The sequence below is a fragment of the Crocodylus siamensis genome, chromosome 7 (assembly GCF_052110815.1).
Source record: "Crocodylus siamensis isolate JL-2025a chromosome 7, ASM5211081v1, whole genome shotgun sequence".
Taxonomy (NCBI): Eukaryota; Metazoa; Chordata; order Crocodylia; family Crocodylidae; genus Crocodylus; species Crocodylus siamensis.
Genome location: NC_143401.1, coordinates 35,377,635 through 35,398,584, shown reverse-complemented (window position 1 = coordinate 35,398,584; position 20,950 = coordinate 35,377,635). Strand labels below are relative to the sequence as shown.

Sequence of the window (20,950 nt, the reverse complement as noted above, 5' to 3'; positions counted from 1 at the left end):
CCGCTCCCGCACCTCGACTTCCCCACATGTAATATTTTATCTACTTTGCCCTGGTGTAACCAGATACAAAAGGTACCAGGCAGTGGTGAACCAGTCTTGCAGGGCTAACTGCATTGGATGATTTATTCAATACAACTGATCAATTGACCTAGTTACCTTCCTTTACTGTTATCTCTGCTGGTCCAGTAGCTCTAAAGCAAGTGAAAACACCTGTTGCTGAACCAATTATTTTTCTGGTTCCTTTTCTTTTTAGAGATGACAATGCAGGCAGCATTTGTAGTTTGGCAGATGATAAAAAATGATGAAGATATTTATAGCAGAACAGTTAATTAGTCAAAGGATTTGCCAATTCTTTTGGCAGAACAAGCAGGCACTGCAGATTTACCTACCCACAACCATGTTGAGAAATTTTGCCTGGATATTCCTGGCAGGGTTTCAAGTGGTTTCCCAACAGCTTAGGTAATGTGTATACTTAGGTAATGTGTGTGCATACTCTGTAATTATTTTTACCTTGTTAACTTTGGACAAACCACAATGTAAATAACCAGTAATTTAACTGTAGCCTTGTCCCCAGTTTCTGAATTTCAGTTTTTGACTTCATAAGCAAAGAAGTCAAACTACTCCTTTAACTATGCTAGCAGCAATGAAATGCCACTCTCACAGCCCTTGGAGTATGCTGTTTTTCATGATTGCACTATGGTTTGGTGCAGGTAAGCTATGACTAGTCTTTACTACTATTACCTTAAAGGAAACATATTTTTAAAAAAATTTGGACCCTTAGTAGAAGGCAGCTATTGCCATATTTAGGCATCTAAATTGATAGCGGTGTGTCTAAAACAGCTATTTGAGCACCCACGTCATTTGTTTTTATATGAAAAGTAACATCCTTAGCTACACTTGTTAGACCAGGGGTCAGCAACATTTTTGGCTGGAGTGCCAGAATCACCCCAACCCTCAACTTGGCATACCAAGGGCAGACTGCAGGGGAGCTGTGAAAGGCCTGATCCTTGTTGCTGGCAGCAGTTGTACATGTGCCTCTGGGTGGACAGCAGGGGAAGAGCCAGGGTTGCACTGCCCCAGCTCCTTCCCTGCCCTGCACTCCAAGGCACACGTGTAGTCACTGCCACTATGGAGCCTGGCTGGGGATGTGCAGACTGGTGCAGCTGTTGGCAGCCTCCCAGCTACAGCCAGCCCAGGCTGGGTAGGATGCTTGCAGCAGGACTCGTAGCTCCTGGCCACCTGCTGCAAGTAGCCTAGGCTCTGTGGCTAGCAGCAGCTGCCCAGAGCCCAGGCACCTATGGTATGCTGAGCAAAATGGCCTCACGTGGCATGCTCTGCTATGTGTGCTGGGGGTTTCCAACTCTTGTGTTCACATGGTTTTCAGCCTAGAGATTCTTCATAAATTGCTTACTTTGACTGTGCTATTAATTTCTTATGTTATACAATGATTGTTCAAATACACCCATAAAAATCTGTGTTTGGACAAATTCAGTCAAAATGTGTTCCTAGCTGCTAGATACTGTCATTATTTATTTGACAAGTAATGTTTGCTTGTTTTAAACTTTTATATAATCTTATATTTGTGACCTTTAAGAAAGAAGAACTTTAAGGAAACAGATTTTGTTTAGTTCTTTTCATGGAAAGCAGTGAGTCCAAAGGTAGGTCTTAGAGGGAGTGCCCCTCAGACCCAAACTTGGCACTCTACAGTACTCATTACCTGACATTTGGAGACACTTTCATGGATTTGTTTAGTTCTTACTCCTCCTGCAAGTAGTTTACTCTTTTGGCTCAGAATGAGCCCCTTATGCTTTGTTGTGAGTGGATTCCACCTACGTAATCTCCATATCTATCCTAGAAATGTTAGTCACAGAAAATTATTCCCATCTGTGGCTTAACAGAATGGGAGCCTTTTTGTCTTCGAGCCTTGTGGTTGAGATGCTTGCTGAGCAAGTGGGAGACCAAACTTCTAAATACTCTCTCACCCAAAAGGGATCTGAGGGTATATCTCTTAACTTTCTAGCCATGCAGTCTAACCATTAGGCCACAGAAACACATTGCTGATCATACTTCCAACTACTCCTGTTGAAGCTAGTACACTGGGAAGCTGGGAGGAGAAAATTTGTGGGGTGAGAAGGAGTCTTAAGCAGAAGGAGCATGGTTTGGTGATGAGCATGGCTTAAGGAGTCTGAAGCTGTGGCAGTAGCCCCTACTGGTGTTTGGGTTTTTGGTATTATTGAATGAAATGTTATGATAGCAGAAGGTTTACTTCTGTCTTCTCTGTGCACGGGAGTAGTACTTAGAGTCTTTCCTTTTCAGGCCCGTGTCTTTCTTACTGAGCCACAGTCCTGCCAGCTCAGCTCCCATCTGGCTCCCCTGTCTTCTTCTCTTTCAGACGCCAACTAGATCACTGTCAACCAAAGAAAAGAGATGCTTTAGTGCTACAGAGGTTGTGGCTCCATAGTTCAAGCATTTTGCTTAGAAGTAGAAGATATAGGTTCAAAACCCATTTGAGGAAAAAGACAGTGACAAGACCTTCAGTCTTTTGTTTCCTGCTCAAGTGCTGTAACTACTAGACTGTTGACTAAAAACACCAGATGTGCTATTTTTTACTACATTTTTTGTGCTTTCCTTGGAAGAGGTTCAAAATTCTAAGGAAGTTGTCTCAAAAAGGCTTCCCCCGCTAATTCCCTGAACTGGAAGGTAGTAGAGTCTGGGGCTCAGTTATGGTTAAGGAACATAGAATCATAGAATCATAAAAAGGTAGGGTTGGAAGGGACCTTCAGAGGTCATCTAGTCCAACACCCTGCTCAAAGTGGGACCAGCCCCAACTATCTCATCCCAGCCAAAGCTTTGTTTAGCCAGGTTTTGAAAACCTCCAAGGATGAAGCTTCCACCACTTCTCTGGGTAACCTGTTCCAGTGTTTTACAACCCTCCTAGTGAGAAAATTCTTCCTAATATTTAACCTAAACTTCCCTTGCTGCAGCTTGAGGCTATTGCTCCTTGTTCTATCATCTGCCACTACTAAAAACAGTCTAGCTCCATCCTCTTTTGAACCGTCCTTCAGGTAGCTGAAGGCTGCTATTAAGTCCCTTGTCAGCTTCCTCTTCTCTAAACTAAATAAGCTTACTTCCCTCAGTCTTTCTTCATAAGTCATGCACTTCAGCCCCCTCACCATTTTTGTTGCCCTCTGCTGGAGTCTCTCCAATTTGTCCACATCCTTTCTGTAGTGAGGGGCCCAAAACTGAACACAGTACTCCAGATGTGGCCTCACCAGTGCTGAATAGAGAGGAATAATCACTTCCCTTGACCTACTGGCAACATACCTACCAATACAGCCCAGGATGCCATTAGCCTTCTTGGCAACAAGGGCACACTGTTGGGTCATATTCAGCTTATTGTCCATTGTAACCCCCAGGTCCTTTTCTGCAGAGCTACTGCCCAGCCTCTCAGCCCCCAGCCTGTACAGGTGCATGGGATTATTCCATTTTAAGTACCGGACTTTGCACTTGTACTTGATGAACCTCATAAGATTTCTTTTGGCTCAATTCTCCAGTTTGTCTAGGTCACTCTGAATCCTAGCCCTACCCTCCAGTGTATCTACTACTCCCCACCAGCTTGTTGTTATGTGTAAACTTGCTGAAGGTGCACTGTATGTCATCTTCCAGGTTGTTGATGAAGACACTGACCAAAACCAGCCCCAGGACTGAACCCTGGGGCACTCTATTTGCTATTGGCTGCCAACTAGACATCAAGCCATTAATTACTACTCACTGAGCCTGATGCTTCAGCCAGTTTTCTATCCACCTTACAGTCCACTCATCCAGCCCATAGTTCCTTAGCTTGCCCGCAGGGATGTTGTAGGAGATTGTATCAAATGCCTTGCTAAAATCAAGTTACACCACATCCATCAGTCTCCCCACATCCACAGAGTCAGTCATCTCATCCTAGAAGGCAATCAGGCTGGACCTTGGTGAATCCATGCTGACTGTTCCTAATCACCTTTTTCTCCTCCAAGTGCTTAGAAATGAATTGCTTGAAGATCTTCTCCATGATTTTTCCAGGGACAGAGGTGAGGCTGACTAGTCTGTAGTTCCCTGGATCCTCCTTCTTCCCTTTCTTAAATATGGGTACTATATTTGCCCTTTTCCAATCATCCAGGACCTCTCCTGATTGCCATGAGTTTTTGAAGATGATGGCCAGTGGCTCTGTAATCACATCAGCCAACTCCCTCAGCACCCTTGGGTGCATCCCATCTGACCCCATGGACTTGTACACAGCTTTTCTAAATAGTCCCTAACCTGTTCTTTCACCACTGAGGGCTGCTCACCTCCTCCTCACACTGTGCTGCCTGGTGCAGCAGTTTGAGAGCTGACCTTGCCTGTGAACAATGAGGCAAAGACAGCATTGAGCACTTCAGACTTTTCTGCATCCTCTGTCACAAGGTTGCCCCCTCCCTCCATTCAGTTAGGGACCCACACCTTCCCTGATTCTCCTCTTGCTGCTGACAGACTTGTAGAAACCCTTCCTGTTACCTTTCACAGCCCTTGCTAGCTGTAACTCCAATTGTGCTTTGGCCTTCCTGACTTCATCCCTGCTTGCCTGAGCAATGCTTTTATAGTCTTCCCTAGTCATTTGTCCAAGTTTCCACTTCTTATAAGCTTCCTTTTTGTGATTTAGTTTGTTGAAGTGTTTCCTGCTAAGCCAAGCTGGTCTTCTGCTATACTCGTTAGTCTTCCTGTGCATAGGGATGGTTTGTTCCTGCACTCTCAGTAAGGCTTCTTTGAAGTACAGCCAGCTCTCCTGGACTCCTCCCCTCCTTAGTCTGGCTTCCCAGGGGATCCTGCCCATAAGTTCCCTGAGTGAGTTGAAGTCTGCTTTTCTGAAGCCCAGGGTCTCTACTTTTCTGCTCTCCATCTTTCCTTTCATCAAGAAAATGTCAACAAGCAGTCTCTGCTTTGTGACTGGCAGGGTGCATCTGCATGTGCTATTAGACAACAGTGTGTTGAGCCAGGTCAGAGCAGCCCTGGCTGGCAGGGGATCTGGGGGGGTCAGCCTGGCAGCCTGGGGATGCTTCTGCCCAACTCAATGTGCTGTGGAGGGACTGGCTGGGACACCAGGGTGCTCCAGTGTGGGGCTTGCCAGCAGGCAGCTGGCTCCAGCCATCTGCGCCAGCTTTTACACATGTGCTGCTGCACAGTAAAAAACTTCACAGCAGAATAGTACTTGTATTTACAAGTACTACCTTGCTATGGAGTTTATTAGTTTCCTGTGGCCTAATAGGGTTACACTTCTATACATGAGATGTTTACTACAGAACTAATTAATCTACACAGTAAATGTCCTGTGTAGATGCATCCACAGTGTTTCATGCTGCTTAGTAGGAAGATGAGTATAGGTAGCTCTAAGGGATATTTATAGCTCTACACTTAAACCTAAGAACATAATCAGTCTCCAGTGCAAGTTTAAGCAGCTTCAGTTTCTCACATGGCCATTTAAAGCTGTATCCTCCAGTCTGCAATTAAAGGACATATTTCTTTCAAATATGTTTCCAGGCTATACTCTGGTGAGTAGTTGCTATTGGCCCTCTAAGCCTTTCAGGGTTGTCCATATAAGAAATATAACAATCCACCATCCCAGGCATCGTCCTTAAATGTTCTATTATGACTTGTCAATATGCAGAAAGAACTAGGCTGTGGGTTTTTAGAAGCATTAATATGTGATATACTGGCCTCTCTGTTTTTAGATTGTCTTCAGACAAAAGTCATTGATGATCATGATGATTGTAAAAATGCTAATTTAACCAGTTTGACTCAGCAGCTAAAGGTAAAAAAACTCTGCTCTTATATACTAGATAGCGTTAGATCTGAGGGGTGTGTTTTTGTGTTCACCTGTGTGCATGCATGTGTCTTTTGCCACTTCTCTTCCAGATCATCAGTAGATGGCATCAGAGAGCTCCTTCCATTTTTAACTACATCTGACAGGGCTACATAGAGAAAAGAGCAATTAGATAAGTCGAACTACTGTCTTCTAGCTAGAGTAAAATGAAGAATATCCCTGCTAGCTCAGCAGAGCTATTACCTTTAGTCACAAAGTCCTACAGTACATACCAGCTGTAAAACTGTACAACATGTTCTGCAGTTGTGTGACTGGTTGGAGTCTGCTCAGGGAATCATGTCTTATCTTTATATAGGCTAGCTCCAGTATTAGGGTCAAATCATGCAGAGATCCTTCAAGGCAGTGAAAAATGTGGAGTAGATGGAGGGGCAGGATGGCAAGATTACACTTGGACCATGGATTAGACATAGAGAAAGAGCAGAGAGAGATGTAAATACATTTGATTGTACCCTAGGGACACTTCTCTCCACAGGGAGGTAACATATAGGCCACAAAAAACTGCTGCTGTTCTGTGGGGAGGGGTTCCATTCCTTCTACTCACAACACATGCAGATCTTCCGGCACCACGCTAATCTAGAGAATATATATGGAGGTAATGTGATTGCTTTGGATCTGTTCCTTAGCGTAAGTACTTACATATGGAGTACAATCTCAATATAACAAACCCTGTTTATAACAACTTCCAATTTTTAAAAATCCCAACAGCCAGAAGTGTTTTTTTCATGATTATGAAGCAGTAAAATGAGTAATATCAATATCACAAACTCCCTTTTTTAGATAACTTTTCTCCTGGTCCCTGATGGGCTGGTTATAATGTGGTTTTACTGTATATACTACAACAAAGATCAATATCCCATCATGCACGAGGTATAATAACCTCGTGTCTGCATACAGGGGAGGCGGGGCATGTAAATTAGTTTATACAGACATGTTTTAAGCATAAGTTCATTATAGTATGTAATATACTGGTAATAAAAAGAATGCTTGCTGTTGCTCTCCTTACTGATGTTCAAAATCTTTCCTACCAATTGTCCTCCTTTTTCTCCTTCTGTAGACATTTTCCCAGTGCTTTGAGGAAATGCTTCCCCAAAGCAGAAATAAAATCAATGCCCTGGCATGGAGAGTGCAACATGTACTTGAGCTCCTGCGAGAAGTTCAGGCAAAAGGTGAGGACATACAATGGCAAACACTCTTAATTTTTATCTTAAATGCATTCATGCTGTAGCACACAGATAAATCCTTTGGACCTCATTAGTGATGGACTTGCCTCAAGGCCCCAAGTCCAACTCCCTTGAGCTTTCTTGAGCCCCCTTTTCCTGGTCTTGGCTGGTACCAGATGCTTGTGGAAGCACTAGGAGAAATCTACAGGGATCAGTGGGAATTCAGTGCCAACATACTGCTGGATATCTGGGACTATGAGATTGCATATACGTCTGTGCCATTAGTCAAGGAAGTTAAAAGGATCAAGCCTCAGTTTGTATAGCAGCACGGTCATTGAAGAGATAAGGAAGATCATTTCACAGGTTTCCTCACCCTTAGCAAGGTGCAAAAGCCTGGACCTGTCAGTCCTCGCTGCTCCCTAGATACTCCAGAGCAGGCTCTTTGTCGAATGTGTTTACACACAGATGTGCATGTGCATCCTTGCTTGGCTGGCTATGGGCCTGACATGGCACATAGTTTCCTTTCAGATACTTATATTCCTTGGCAGGGCTGCCTTAAAGATTTTAGAAGCCCTTGGCACAGTGTTGATTGGGATCCACACCATGTTTAATTATGTGATAGTTATTGCGATGATTGTGCTTGCACGCATATGCTGGCCCATTCCATGTTTTGTGTAATTTGATTTTTCATGTGATTGTGTGCTCCTGCTCTGGTTCCCTCATTATTTTGTGTCCCTGAACAATTCTGTCCTGTCCAGGGGTATCTGTCACATGCCTTTTTTTCAGCACCAATGGATGGGGACTTGGAGCTCTTAAGATGGCACTGGGTCCAGATCTCTTGGAATGGCATATGCCACAGTTTTGGTGGCAGTTCTGTTCCTTTCCTCCATCAAGCCTTTTCCCAAAACACTCACAGCTTTGCTTTCTACACTGCAAAATGCATCCATGTTTACTTTAAACAGCCTAGCTTCAGTTCCAGAAGCAATTCAGATGTTACTTGGTGGTCCAATGCATAAACATACACATGCACATGCGCACACACCTCGCCCCCCCCCCCCATGCATGGGTTTTTTTAATGATAAGAGTTCACCAAACTGGGACTATGACTTTAAGCGATGGTTATATTTTGCGGGGGGTTAGTGTTTTGCATCAGTCGGATTTAATTTAAAAAGAGATATTTCTGGCCCTTTTTGTTGTAAGACATAAGACTAGCTTCATAAGTAGGTTTCTGGAATTCGGTATGGGCATCTTATCATGTTTTCTATAAGACTGTATTCCACTTGAATTATTTTAAATGTGAAGCTATCAAATTTACGTGCACAGGATGTAAATGACAACTTGAGCCAAAGGCAACATTATAAACTTTAAAACACAAAAGTATAGCTGGGGAAGGTCCCAGATTTTCTGTTAGACGTAGTTTCTCAACGAAGAATCATTTTTTGACAAAAAATGATCATCTTGCCAAAATGTGTCTCCTTTGTGATTCAAACAGCAAGACTGAACAAGAGCATGGAAGAATATGAAGTCCTTGGCTTGGATTGATTCTAATTTCAAATTGTACCCCTACAATTTCTTCCAGTCATTGCATAATTCTGTGAAACTGCTGTCACTGCCAATATTTGATATGCATTATGTTCTCATTCTAAAGCTTGCAAGGCACTAGACAAGTGCTCCCTTCCTCTGGCCCCTCCAAATGGTGGTCTGGTGTGTGTCAGCATTGGCCATGTCCACTACTGCAAGCCAATGTGCAACCAGGTAATATATATTGTTACTATCAGCATTATGGCAACTTCATTCCTTAACATACTAGACCAGTGGCTCTCACCCTTTTTGGACTAGGCACCCTGCATGAGATGCAAAGCACCCCTCCATAAATTTTGTGAACTGAGTAGCACCCAATTTCAAAAACTAATTTATATATAACAGTGCTACCTCTTTGCAAAGGGGTGGGCAGTTGTGGTTAGGGATCAGCTGGGCAGGGACAAGCCCAAGGCCTGCACTTATCTGCTTATCTCCTCACACTGTATGGCACTGTTCAAGACGATCTGCAGGGACCCCAGGATGCTACAGCACCCTGGTTGAGAGTCACTGTGAGAGACTTCGTGTGTTTAAACTTTCTATTCTTATTCTAGAACTTTTATTATACCCACTACAGTTATATCTGAAGCCGGCTTCTCAAAGTTATTTAGTCATCTAACTCCTATTAGAAAATCCAGGCCTGAGTAAGCAGATCAGAAATTTACCCTTAATCTAATCTTTGTTTAATTGGCTTGGTGAACAGCAGGAGAGAATAGGCCCTGCTCCTACCGCCTTCTGCTGCCCACCTGGAGCGCAGCTTGGTGCAGTCCCAGCCCTGCCCACCTTGCACAGATCTGGGGGACCTCCCCGCTTCCCATGCCCTCCTGGACCAGCGGTGTGCAGTGGCAGAAGCTGCCCCACCTTCTCCTCATGCCCCCCCCGCCCCGGCTGGGCAGTCCCTGTCCCTGTCCCAGCCCCTGCCCCAGCCCCAGCCCCAGCCCCAGCCCCAGCCCCAATCCCTCCCTCGCTATGGGGGGCTTGGATCCGCTCCCCCTGCCCCCATATCCCACCACAACAGATTTACCAGCTGGAGACAGCTGTGTCCAGTGTTGTACAGTTGAAACTTTATCGGAACCTTGAACACTATCATAATTTACAAAGGTCACAAGTGACATTTGTTGTAACCCGAACAGTTGTAAGTCAAGGACTGCCTGTATAAATAAGAGAAAAATTAGACAAGCTCTTTTTTGCTCTAATTTTAACACTATACTCCCTGCTTGAGTCAGATCATTGGAATCATGGGCCATGTCCAGATAGGTGAGCATGCACCTTTTATGGCCTCTCAAAGCAGTTTGAGACAACACAAGAGGCATGGTTGGAATGAAAAACTGTTCCCTGTGCTGTATATTTGTAGGGCCAATTCTAAATTTGATATTGGGAAATCCCTTTATCAAAAAAAAAAAAAATGCACGCTGAAAAAAAGCAGCAACACAGGCTGCGCTCCTGGGGCATGCCCAGAGGCAACTAGAGGTTGGGTCCGCCAGAGAGACGCTTTAGCACCTGGCCAGAGCGTCTCTATGGCTGCCACATGTTGCTGCTGCTCCCTCCAGGACATGCTGGAGTAAACAGGAGCAGGGTAAGGCTGCAGCATGGTTACTTTTTTTTGATACCAGGATTTCCTGGTATCAAATTTAGATTAGGGACAGACACTCAAAAAGCCTGTGCCTGAATTGATTCAATCTTTTCAGGTTAGTCTAACCTGCCTAGGTTGAACCAGTTTTCAACCACACAGACATTCCCTCTGGACTGAAGAAATGCAGGCACATGCCTGCAGTGGCTCAGGCTTGAAGTCAAGGGGTGGGAGGTGCTAAAGCCGCAATCTCTTCCCTTCCACACTGCTGAGCTGAGGGGGAGCAGGGCTAGGCCTCAGCAGGACCTCTGTTTAGGTTGAAGTTTAAACCCCCACTCTGCCTGCACCATCTCAGGCTTTTTCCCACTCACTGCTCAAGGGGTGGGAGTGTTGCCAGACCCCATCCCTGGGCTATCACTCTGAGGCAAAGGGCTGGGGGTGTTGCAATGCATGCATCTGTTGATGATACTGAGCTTTTAAATGTCCCTCTCTCTGTTTTTTTATATTATCTACAAATCTGACAGTGTTTATCAGCTTATCAACAAAACAAAAATCGCTCTTATTAGTTCAAGCTCTTCTTAAACAGCTTTTTCCAAGGAAGGAACAGAGGGACATTACCAGCTGACCTGTTGATTAGCTCCAAAAAGCCTTAGGTGGACACTGTCCTGTCTGCCTTTGTCCTGTCCCAGTGAAATTGGAGACACACACACACACACACCTCTCAGCATTAGCTAGCATACCACATGTCTAGGGTCCAAGGGGCTGGGGTCTGTGCTGTGGGAGATGGGAAGGAGGGGGGAATCCTTGCTTGAGCAGTGAGAAGCAAGGGAATCCAGGCAAGACTCTGCTATGCCTGCAGTCTCCCCCAGATCTCTGGCTAGGGAGGAGAGGGGCGGGGCCAGCCTGTTCTCTGGAGCCCAGAGCCCAGCCTAGGGCTGCAAAGCATCTGGGATACTGGGGGACTCTGGTTTAACTTAAACCAGGAAGGGGTCTGGGACAGACATTGCATAAATTGTTTTGACCCAAATCAGTTAAGGCTGATACTACATTCAACCAGATATCTCTTAAACCAGTTTCAGCCATTTTGAAACTGGTTTATGTGCACTAAACTTATGTTTTGTTACAGGTTTAAACCAGTTTCTGATTACTTAACCCAGTTTATGTGTAATGTCTGTCCCTAACCTTAAAGTCTGCGCTGCAAATATGCAGTGCAGGGAACATTTTTTCATTTCCAGTATGTCTCTTGCAGCTTCTCAAACTACTTTGAGATGCCACAACAGGCACATGCTCACTTGTCTGGATGTGGCCATGATATTTAACTTTTTTTCACTCTATATCCTAGTGGATACTCACACACTATCAATTCTTCTTAATATTTCCTCCCCAAATTTACAGTTATTCTATAACCATAGCATTCATTATTTCCTTCCTCCCTTCATCTGTCACAGAAGTGGTCTACATTCAAAGTTTTGACATAACCATATTAGCTGTGGGGCTGATTATTTTTGTCCTCACTTCTCACTGACTCTGTCAGCAAATGGCTTGCATATTTTAGCATTAAAAAACTAATAAATTATTCCTGGTGTCTGTACACAGTTAATTCATTTGCTCTTCTGAGAAAAGAACTCTTTTGCCAATATAAAATAGATTTCCCACATAGGTTAGGAAAGTTTGTTGGTTTAGCTCTACTGGCATAGCTATGCCAGCAAGACCCTTTAAATCAGTGGTCACCAACCACTGGTAGATCTCAGATCCTCCTGGAGTCAATCTGAGGCTGGGGTAGGGGGCTGAGTGCCTGCGTGCATGTATGCACATGCTCTAGCCCAGCAGGTCAGTCCATGAGGGAGGGAAGGGGCAGGGGCTAGATCAGGGTCCCCGTGGTGAGGGACAGTGTTGCAGAGGCAGGAGCAGGGGTAAGTTGAGTAGGGCTCCGGCTGGGTGGGAAGTACTTGACTTACTTGCTGGGAAGATGCACCCCCAAATAATTTTTTCTCTCTCTGCCTCAATCTGCCCCCTCCTTCCCTTTCCACAGAGTTCCACAGGGGGAGCTGGGTGAGGGGGAGCGGGGTAGTGGTGGTGGTGCATGTTAGATCTTGGGTTGCTTAAGATGATCTCCTACTTAAAAAGGTTGGAGACCACTCCTTTAAACATAGACAAGACCAGCATTTCAAATCTCTTAAAAATTCTTTTTTCTTTCTTTTGGTTCTCTCCAATTCATATGGTAACAACTGACATATAACTGCATGTATATACAAACTAAAGCCATACTTCTGCAATCATGTAGTCATGAGCAACTTTATAAGCACATACTTTCACTGAAATTCAAAGAACTACTTCTCCTTGCAATAAACTTGATTCAGTAACCTATATTACTGAATTACTTTCTATGTTTCTCTATAAGGATTATGACTTTGGATTTCTAAGAAGAAGCAGGATATATGAGCAATGTGGAAGTTCTACTGGGTTTTCGTGGACAACACAGCTAGTTGGCGGAAACAGGCTAGCTGTTTGCAATCGTAAGCACTTCTGAACACATTTTTTGTTTAAAAAATCATTTAATAAGCTGCTATCCTGATATAGTCACTTGTACTGGTTTAAAGTACTGCTTGTTTAGAAATAGTGGGTGCATCTACATGAGATGCTTACTGCGTGGTACCCTAATAATACTGCAAATAGCATGTTCATCAAAAATCATATCAATAAGCTACTGCACAGTGTTATTAGGCTACTGTACAGTAACCATAACAAAAAAAACTGCACAGGAGCTACTGCACAGTAACTACTGTGCATTAATGCAAACTATAGATACTGTGCATTTAATTAGTATTTCATTAAAGAAGTACTAAACTAAATGTGTAGTAACTACTGCATATAGTATGTTTCGATTAATGCATGGAATAAAGTGAGAGTGATTACCATTTATACTGCACCAGTGCTTAATGGCCCCTGAACTTGGGGACACATAATGTTAATCTTTGCCTATGCCAGGGGTGGGCAAAATATGGCACATGGGCTGGATCCGGCCTGCCAGACCAATCTATCTGGCCTGTGAGGCCCCTAAAAAAATTAGTAAATTAATATTTATTTGCTCCTGGCCATCTGTCAAAGATGACAGGAGCTAGGGGCAGTAGGACCCAGAGGGAACCAGCAGCAGAAGACAGACACCCAGCCCCACCACCCCCAGCCGTTTCCGTGGTTCCTGCCCCCACCCTGCTTCAGCACCACAAGGTTCCTGGCTGCATCACTGGACCAGGAGCATAGGGCCATGCCAGTGGTGGGGGGGTGTATGTAGGTAGGGGCAGTGTGTGTGTGTGTGTGTGTTTGTGTGTGTGTGTATGTTTAGGGCAAGTCCCACATGCACACCTCACCATACATGTTCACCCACACCTCCCCTTGCATTGCCTTCAACACAGACCCCCACACCCACACCCCCTCACACATCCCAGCCACCCTCTCCCCCCACACAATCCCCTACAAACCCCACACCCACCCACACCTCACATATCCACACATACAACCACATGCTCCCTCACCCCACATATGAATACACCCATAGCCCTCCAACAAACCTATACCCACCCCTTCACAATATACAAGAGTAAGACTTTATTTTAAGCTATTGTGCAATCACCTCTATGTGCACTGCACCAACACATGTAAATCTGGACAAAAATATTTTTTGAAATCAAATTAATGAATGTTGTAGATATTCACTCCTTAGAATATAATTTGGTACTTTTTTGGTTCTGAGATGGCAAAACCCTTTGCTGAAAGAAGTACTTCTGAGGGCAAAGGGAGGGACTTCTGGTGGCAAAGGTCAGAAGTTAGGGGGTGGGACTTTCCGTCACAAAATGAGTACTGGGGGTGGGTCATTTATCAAGGGGCGGGGATGCCCATGTGGCCCTTTACAGCTTGCCAAAACTCGGTAAGTGGCCCTCCACCTAAAATAATTCCCTGCCCCTGGCCCATGCACATAGTATAAAACAGTCACTGGCCCAGGAAATAAAATGTTATTAACCCCATATTAGAAATGAGGCACATTTCTAATTTCAGAGAAAAGTCAAGCCACACAACACATGCCCATCTGAACTGAACCTAGGCCTTTTGAGCTCTAGTTCAGTAACTTAACTGAAAACCCATCTTTCCAGCATCCACTGTTGACTGTGGAAATTTCTTTTGTTCTGAGTAGAAGAGATTGAGGCCCTAAGGCAGTTACACAAATAAAATCAGTCTGAACAACTTTTAGGATCCAAAAAAGAAGAACAGCTTTATTTTAGGTAGAAGATATATTCTTGAACTTTACTCCATAAGGATGAATACAGCTGGATAACAGTATCACCCAAACTCATTTACTGTGCCTAGACTACAAGCTTCAGGGTAGTAATTATTCTGCTTTTTTCTTTCCAGCTGCATCAACTGCTATAAGTGGAGTTGCATCTGCTTACTTCCCTCCTAATGTAACCTGCTGGGAGACCATAGCTGATGCCTCTGCTGAAAAACACCACATAGATACCTTTCTTGGAGAACTTGCCAAAGAAGGGTTGGATGTGTTGCACAAACATGACAAAGATTTTGATTGTATAATTTGTGGTAACTAGATACCAGCAAATCCAATAAACTTGAAGCACAGAGTGGAGGCCTATTTTATTTTGAAAGCAGGGTAATTTGGTTTAATCAATTCACAGAGAAACTGATGGATTATCACTTAGCTGTATGAGCATCAGTTGTATGAGCATCAGGGGGAAAAATCAAAAATGCATCTAAAATTTGCATAAGTTTCAGCTCTAGAGTTCTTTAAATATGTAGTTTATATATAGTTCACTGTCTATATCCAAGCACATGTGATAAAGATATGTTTGGTAAAGAAAATATTCATATAATATAAGTTTGCTCAAAAATACTCATTTGACAGCCCTTGAGATAAAGCCTTGGAATAAACAGAGTACATACAGTGGTAGCATTGACTTCTCCCATGCCTAAGTGTATCATCCATGATGCGAAAGGGGCATTCTTGCAATACAACTCTTGCTCTGGGTTCAAGAAAATACTTTTAGTTATGGAAGGTACTGCCTTTCAAATACGACAAAAACTTATGATGCAAAGAATGTGAAGATCTAGGTGTTAGAAAAAGGGGTGCATCATCACAGATATCCTGATGGATAGTTTCTCCAGTTAAAAAGAAACTAGAAGCTTTCCTAATGTGCTAGGGCAGGGGGTTTCTAACCTTTTGGTGGTAGAGGCTGGACACAGAGTGGGGGGACTTGCATGTGGCAGCCACTGGGCCACCCACCACTCCACACTGCCACCACCACCCACGATTCCTGCGCTACTGCTGCACCCCAGTTTCCCACGGCTGGTCACACATGCGGCTCCATGGGCTGCTGACAGGCCTCGCATCTGACAATTGTGTCCTGGCTGTCAGGAGCCCACAGAGCCACATGTGCAACTAGCCATGGGAAAGTGGTATATGGTGGTGGTATGGGGCAGCAGGTAGTGGTGGCGGTGTGGACTGGTGGATGCCAGCAGCAGCCACCATGAGTGAGCTCCTCCTCCTCTGCCCTGTGTCCCACCAGTGGCCCACAGAGGGATGCCCCTCCCCACCAGCCCTGCTCCTGGGAGGTGGTGGCACAGGGTAGTGGATGGTGGTATTCTGTCCCCACCCACCTGCATGTACCCCCAAGGACTTTTCCAAGTACCCCTAGGGGTACATGTACCCCTGGTTGACAACCCCTGTGCTAGGGGTCTAGGGCTACATTATTCAGTTAAAGTTGAAAGCAAAGCCAAATATAACTTTATTGGAATGCGCATTAATATGCTACATTATATATTAAACATATAAACAAAACACACTAGGCAAATAATATCAAAGCTGTTGTTTCATTAGACCTGTGGTCATTAGAATTAAAAGGACATCTCTTATTCAAATTCATAAAATGAAAGTTAGCCTTCCTGAATATCTTGACAGAGCATCCAACACTTCACTGAGTTACTTCCACATCTGAGTGAGATCTGCCAGGTGTTGGACTGCAACAGACATTTCTTCACAGAGTGTAGTGAAGGGCTGGTCCGGACGATCTTCACCCTAGGGTTCTACAGGAACTGGCCGAGGTCATTGCGGGACCCCTGGCGCGGCTCTATGAGCACTCGTGGTGCTCTGGTGAGGTGCCGGAGGACTGGAAGAGGGCCAATGTGGTCCCTATCTTCAAAAAGGGAAAAAAAGAGGACCCGGGAAATTACAGGCCAGGTAGTCTTACCTCAATCCCGGGTAAGCTCTTTGAAAAAATTATCCTGGCACACATCCAGGAGGGCCTTGCAGGGGAATGCATGCTCAGGGGCAACCAACATGGGTTCATCAGTGGCAGGTCTTGTCAGACCAACCTGGTGGCCTTTTACGATCAGGTCACCAAATCATTAGACGCAGGGGTTGCTGTGGATGTAGTCTTTCTGGACTTCCGGAAGGCTTTCGACACTGTCTCTCACCCTGTCCTCATCAAAAAGCTGGGAGACTGTGGTGTCGATGCCCACACAGTCAAATGGGTCGCTAACTGGTTGGAGGGCCGCACCCAGAGGGTGGTAGTGGATGGGTTCTTCTCGACCTGGAAGGACGTGGGCAGTGGGATTCCGCAGGGCTCGGTCCTCGGGCCCGCACTGTTCAACATCTTCATCAGTGACTTGGATGAGGGGGTAGAAAGCACCCTGTTCAAGTTTGCTGATGACACTAAGATGTGGGGGGATGTGGGTGCACTAGAAGGGTGCAATAGACTACAAGCTGACCTTGACAGGTTGCAACGGTGGGCGGATGAGAATAAGATGGGGTTTAACACTGATAAGTGCAAGGTGTTGCACATGGGGAGGAAGAACCGGCACCACACTTACAGGTTGGGGAACTCCCCTCTTGCCAGCACGGAGACGGAAAAGGATCTTGGAGTCGTCATTGACTCCACGATGAACATGGGCCGGCAGTGTGGGGAGGCAGTCAAGCAGGCCAACCGTACCCTGTCATGAATCCACAGATGCATCTCGAGCAGGTCCAGGGAGGTGATCCTCCCCCTCTATGCGGCACTGGCCAGGCCGCAGCTGGAGTACTGCGTCCAGTTCTGGGCGCCACACTTCAAGAGGGACGTAGACGATATGGAAAGAGTTCAGAGGAGGGCCACTCGTATGATCAGGGGTCAGCAGGGCAAGCCTTATGAGGAGAGGCTACGGGACCTGAACCTGTTTAGCCTCCACAAGAGAAGGTTAAGGGGGGACCTTGTGGCCTGCTACAAACTGGTCAGGGGGGATCAGCAGGTATTGGGGGAGTCCCTGTTCCCCCGTGCGCTGCCAGGAGTGACCAGGAATAACAGTCACAAGCTGGCGGAGGGTAAGTTTAGATTAGATATTAGGAGGCGCTACTTCACAGTCAGGGTGGCTAGGGCCTGGAACCAGCTTCCAGGGGAAGTGGTGCAGGCTCCTAGCCTGGGGATTTTTAAAAGGAAGTTAGATCAGCACCTTGCCGGGGTCATCTGACCCCGGTGCTCTTTCCTGCCAAGGCAGGGGGTCGGACTAGATGTTCTACCTAGGTCCCTTCCGACTCTAGCTACTATGAAACTACTATGAAGGGGGTTATGGCAAGACATGACACATTAAATTTCAAGCTGCTGCCTTTAAAGGTGAGCCAGGGCTTTCACTGCTGCCCTTCAGGCAGGAGGAGAGGGATTAAGTTTGGCTGCACACATGGAAAAATTCTACATGTAGCAACCCTTTTCTACCTCAAAGGAAGCTGTTACCAACAGAACTTGGTAGATGGTGTATGATCTTTATAATCACCCAGGAAAGTATTTACCTATATTAGCAGCAAAGTGGGGTGGGAAATGGGGGTCTGTGTGGGGGACAAATAAAGTATCATCAAAAGAAGAATTAACCCTTTGATGGGAGAAAGATTTCTAGGGAAGGATTTAAAAGAGAAGAGCAGGAGTGGAGGGTCTATGTGGAGTAGGGCAGGAAAGAAGGTATGGAACTTCTCCAAAAGTGGAAAAGCACCAGCCCCCAGGAAGTGATGGGCTAGCTGGTAATGATTTGGCCCAGGGGTTTTGAACATGCAAAAGATGATTGGAGGGCTTGGGATTCCCTTTCCTCACCAATCAGGCCCCAGACACTCACCCTCCATGTCCCCTGATTGGCCCCTTGGGTCATCTGGAGGGGGATAAAAGGGGCAATGCAGCTGACTCAGGGAGACCTGTGAGGGATCATGAGGAAGGAGTTTCAAAGAGCTGGCAAGAGCTGGGCCAGCGGGGTGAGAGCAGTGCCCCAGAAGAACCTGAAGGACTGGGACCTGCAGGCAGCAGCTGGACCCTCAGCAGTGCAGTGTGCGGCTGGCAGGAGAGGCTGCCCTCTGGGCTCCAGAATCCCCCCTGTGAGAGGCTGCAGCCAGCAGGAGAGGTTCCCCAGCTTCATCAAGAGGTGAGGAAACGAGGTGAGGCAGGGGCTCCTGGAAGGTCAAAACCCCTAGCAGTGTGGAAAGTACCAGCTCTGGTGGCTGTGGTAGAGTTTCTGCCTGCCATGTGGGAGATCTGAGTTCGTGTCAGCTGGGGTGAGTGAACTGACAGGGAGAAATTCTTGTTGCAGTGGAAAAGGGGTCATTATGTTTTCTCTTTTCCCCCACTCCAGGTACCTTTTCTTGTTATTTGACATTTTGTATTTTGTGCATTTTATATTTTGCTAACCAGTATTGTTTGTTCTGCTGTTTGTGTTTTATATTTTGTTAAACCTGTCTCTTGTCAACTGGATAAATATTTCTAGGATTGTAAGTGCCTAACCTTTATTGAATCCTGCCCCCCTTGGGGTGTTGTAGTGTCCCCTATACCCTCTGGTTTATACATGTTATGTTCTTACTACTGTTCTCTCATTAAAAGGTATATGGTTAAGTCCCCATTGGTGGTCTACAGGGGAAGGAAGGTATCTACACCTCTCACAGAGCTTGTGCACCTGCTCTGATCCCTTCAATTGGAGATCCCTTTTTGGTGTACCATCTGGGTTGCAGAAGGTATGGAACTTCTCCAAAAGTGGAAAATCCCCAGCTTCCAGGAAGCTCATCTGGGGGCTCTGCACTGCCTAACCCATTCCCTGCTGGTACTGGTGCAGGCAGTTTTTGCAAATGGCCCCAGTAGTGCATCCCATTCCCTTCTCCCCACCTCTCACTTATTGACTAGGCTCCAGAGCCTCGAGCAAGACCCCACAGCCCAGGAGCAGGCCAGATATACTGGTGGAGATGAATCCCCCTTTGAATCCACCCACCTCCACAGGTTTCCCTCTTACCAGCTTACTCCTTTCCCTCAAATAGGCCTCCAAGTCCCAACCCAGTCCCACAACGCACTTGGCATGCTGGATTCTCTCAATGCCATGTCCATAGAAAAGCCACTGAGTTGAGCAGGATTGAAAGGGGGCCTGCTTGTGCCAGTGCACCTCTCTAGATCTGGCCCTCATGGACTGTAGACTCTAAAGATTAAAATCCATTTTTCTAGGGTTGAGGATGTGACTAGCAAAGTGAATCTTCATTTCAGTGGGGTCATTCAGGCACTGTTTCAATAGGAAGAAAGACTTTAGGACTTTATGTTCATTATAGATTTTTCAGTGAACCATATCCAGACTTGAGCACAAGGAATTTTAAAATGCAGAAAATGTATTGTTTTGACCCAGACAAAATGTAAGAAATGGAATTGACCTTCACTGACAGCCATGATGTTTGCATCAGACTCCTACACTGTATTTAAGAGAATAAATGATTCAGTTGAATTGGCATATGAATAAAAAGCTTTATGATGAAAGGTAAAGAGAATGTCTTCAGTTTGTCTTTGACATGTCTCTAGGAGGAAGAACATCAGCATTTCACAGGTGAAATGATGTGCTTTTTAATGAGAGCTAAAAGGCCAGATGCTATACCAGGTGACCCTAGAGAGACCTCAGAATGGTTTGTGGCATTAACCATCCAGCTGTAAGAACAGGTTCTCACCAGACTGTGCATTGATGTTATGATAAAATGCTAATATGGAGGACCTAGATCAAGAACCTCATAACACTCTGGCATTTAAACGTTTAATAGGGCTGTGCGAAGCTTTGGTCCCTAATGCTAAGATATTAGACTCCAACTCCATGTAGCGCCCAACGACTAGGGAGCTGACAATCCAGTAGCCCATGGATCCTGTGACTCATTAGCCAGAGAAAGCAGGGACCAAAAACCAGCACACATTGCTCAAAACAGCTTTATTCATAATAGAGACAGCTTTGGACTAGCTCCCCCAAAAAAACAACAAACCAGGGAGCAGCCCCGAACAATAGTTCTTTCCACATTTATAAACCTTGGTTCATACTTATTAACATTCACCCCGCCTGTGTCCCTCCGGTTCCACCCATTTCTCCTTTCAAGCTCTGCCTCTGTTTACTGTTTGCTTCCTTAGCATGGTGTTGCCTATGCATTTCATGTATTTACATGCCTCTTTGCTAAGAGTGCATGCCTAAGACTTTGACCCCTGTCTTCTCCTGGTCAATTGTGGTTTCTTGCTCATTCTTTCTGGTTTCTTGCTGACTTCAGCATCATCTCCAAGGCCATACTTCTGCTTTGTCCCCTAACGATAGCCGTTGGTCTGTATCCTATTTTTACCCAACACATCATGCACTTTACACCCTATCCTTTTGTTAGGAATCTGTTTACTTAAGCATTAGCAAAGTTAGTTACTTTTAATATATCATCCAGCCTTGTGACCTGTG

At 45.4% G+C, this 20,950-nt stretch overlaps 1 protein-coding gene across 1 annotated transcript; it reads left to right on the top strand.

The window, feature by feature from the left end:
* The first annotated feature begins 555 nt into the window (after nucleotides 1–555).
* On the top strand, nucleotides 556–14,835 carry LOC149859680 (uncharacterized). Its single transcript, XM_090057976.1, has 6 exons — nucleotides 556–710; nucleotides 5,745–5,824; nucleotides 6,951–7,062; nucleotides 8,705–8,811; nucleotides 12,606–12,720; nucleotides 14,612–14,835. Exons 1-6 carry the CDS (start codon nucleotides 632–634, stop codon nucleotides 14,800–14,802), a joined length of 684 nt encoding a protein of 227 aa, XP_089914102.1. The 5' UTR covers nucleotides 556–631; the 3' UTR covers nucleotides 14,803–14,835.
* Nucleotides 14,836–20,950: the final 6,115 nt, after the last annotated feature.

Excerpts from the sequence above, each read along its gene's own strand:
- LOC149859680 (XM_090057976.1), top strand. The coding sequence starts at position 632 with ATGCTAGCAGCAATGAAATGCCACTCTCACAGCCCTTGGAGTATGCTG. Across the intron at positions 711-5,744 it reads TGCACTATGGTTTGGTGCAG|ATTGTCTTCAGACAAAAGTC; the intron begins GTAAGCTATGAC and ends CTCTGTTTTTAG. Across the intron at positions 7,063-8,704 it reads GCGAGAAGTTCAGGCAAAAG|CTTGCAAGGCACTAGACAAG; the intron begins GTGAGGACATAC and ends CTCATTCTAAAG.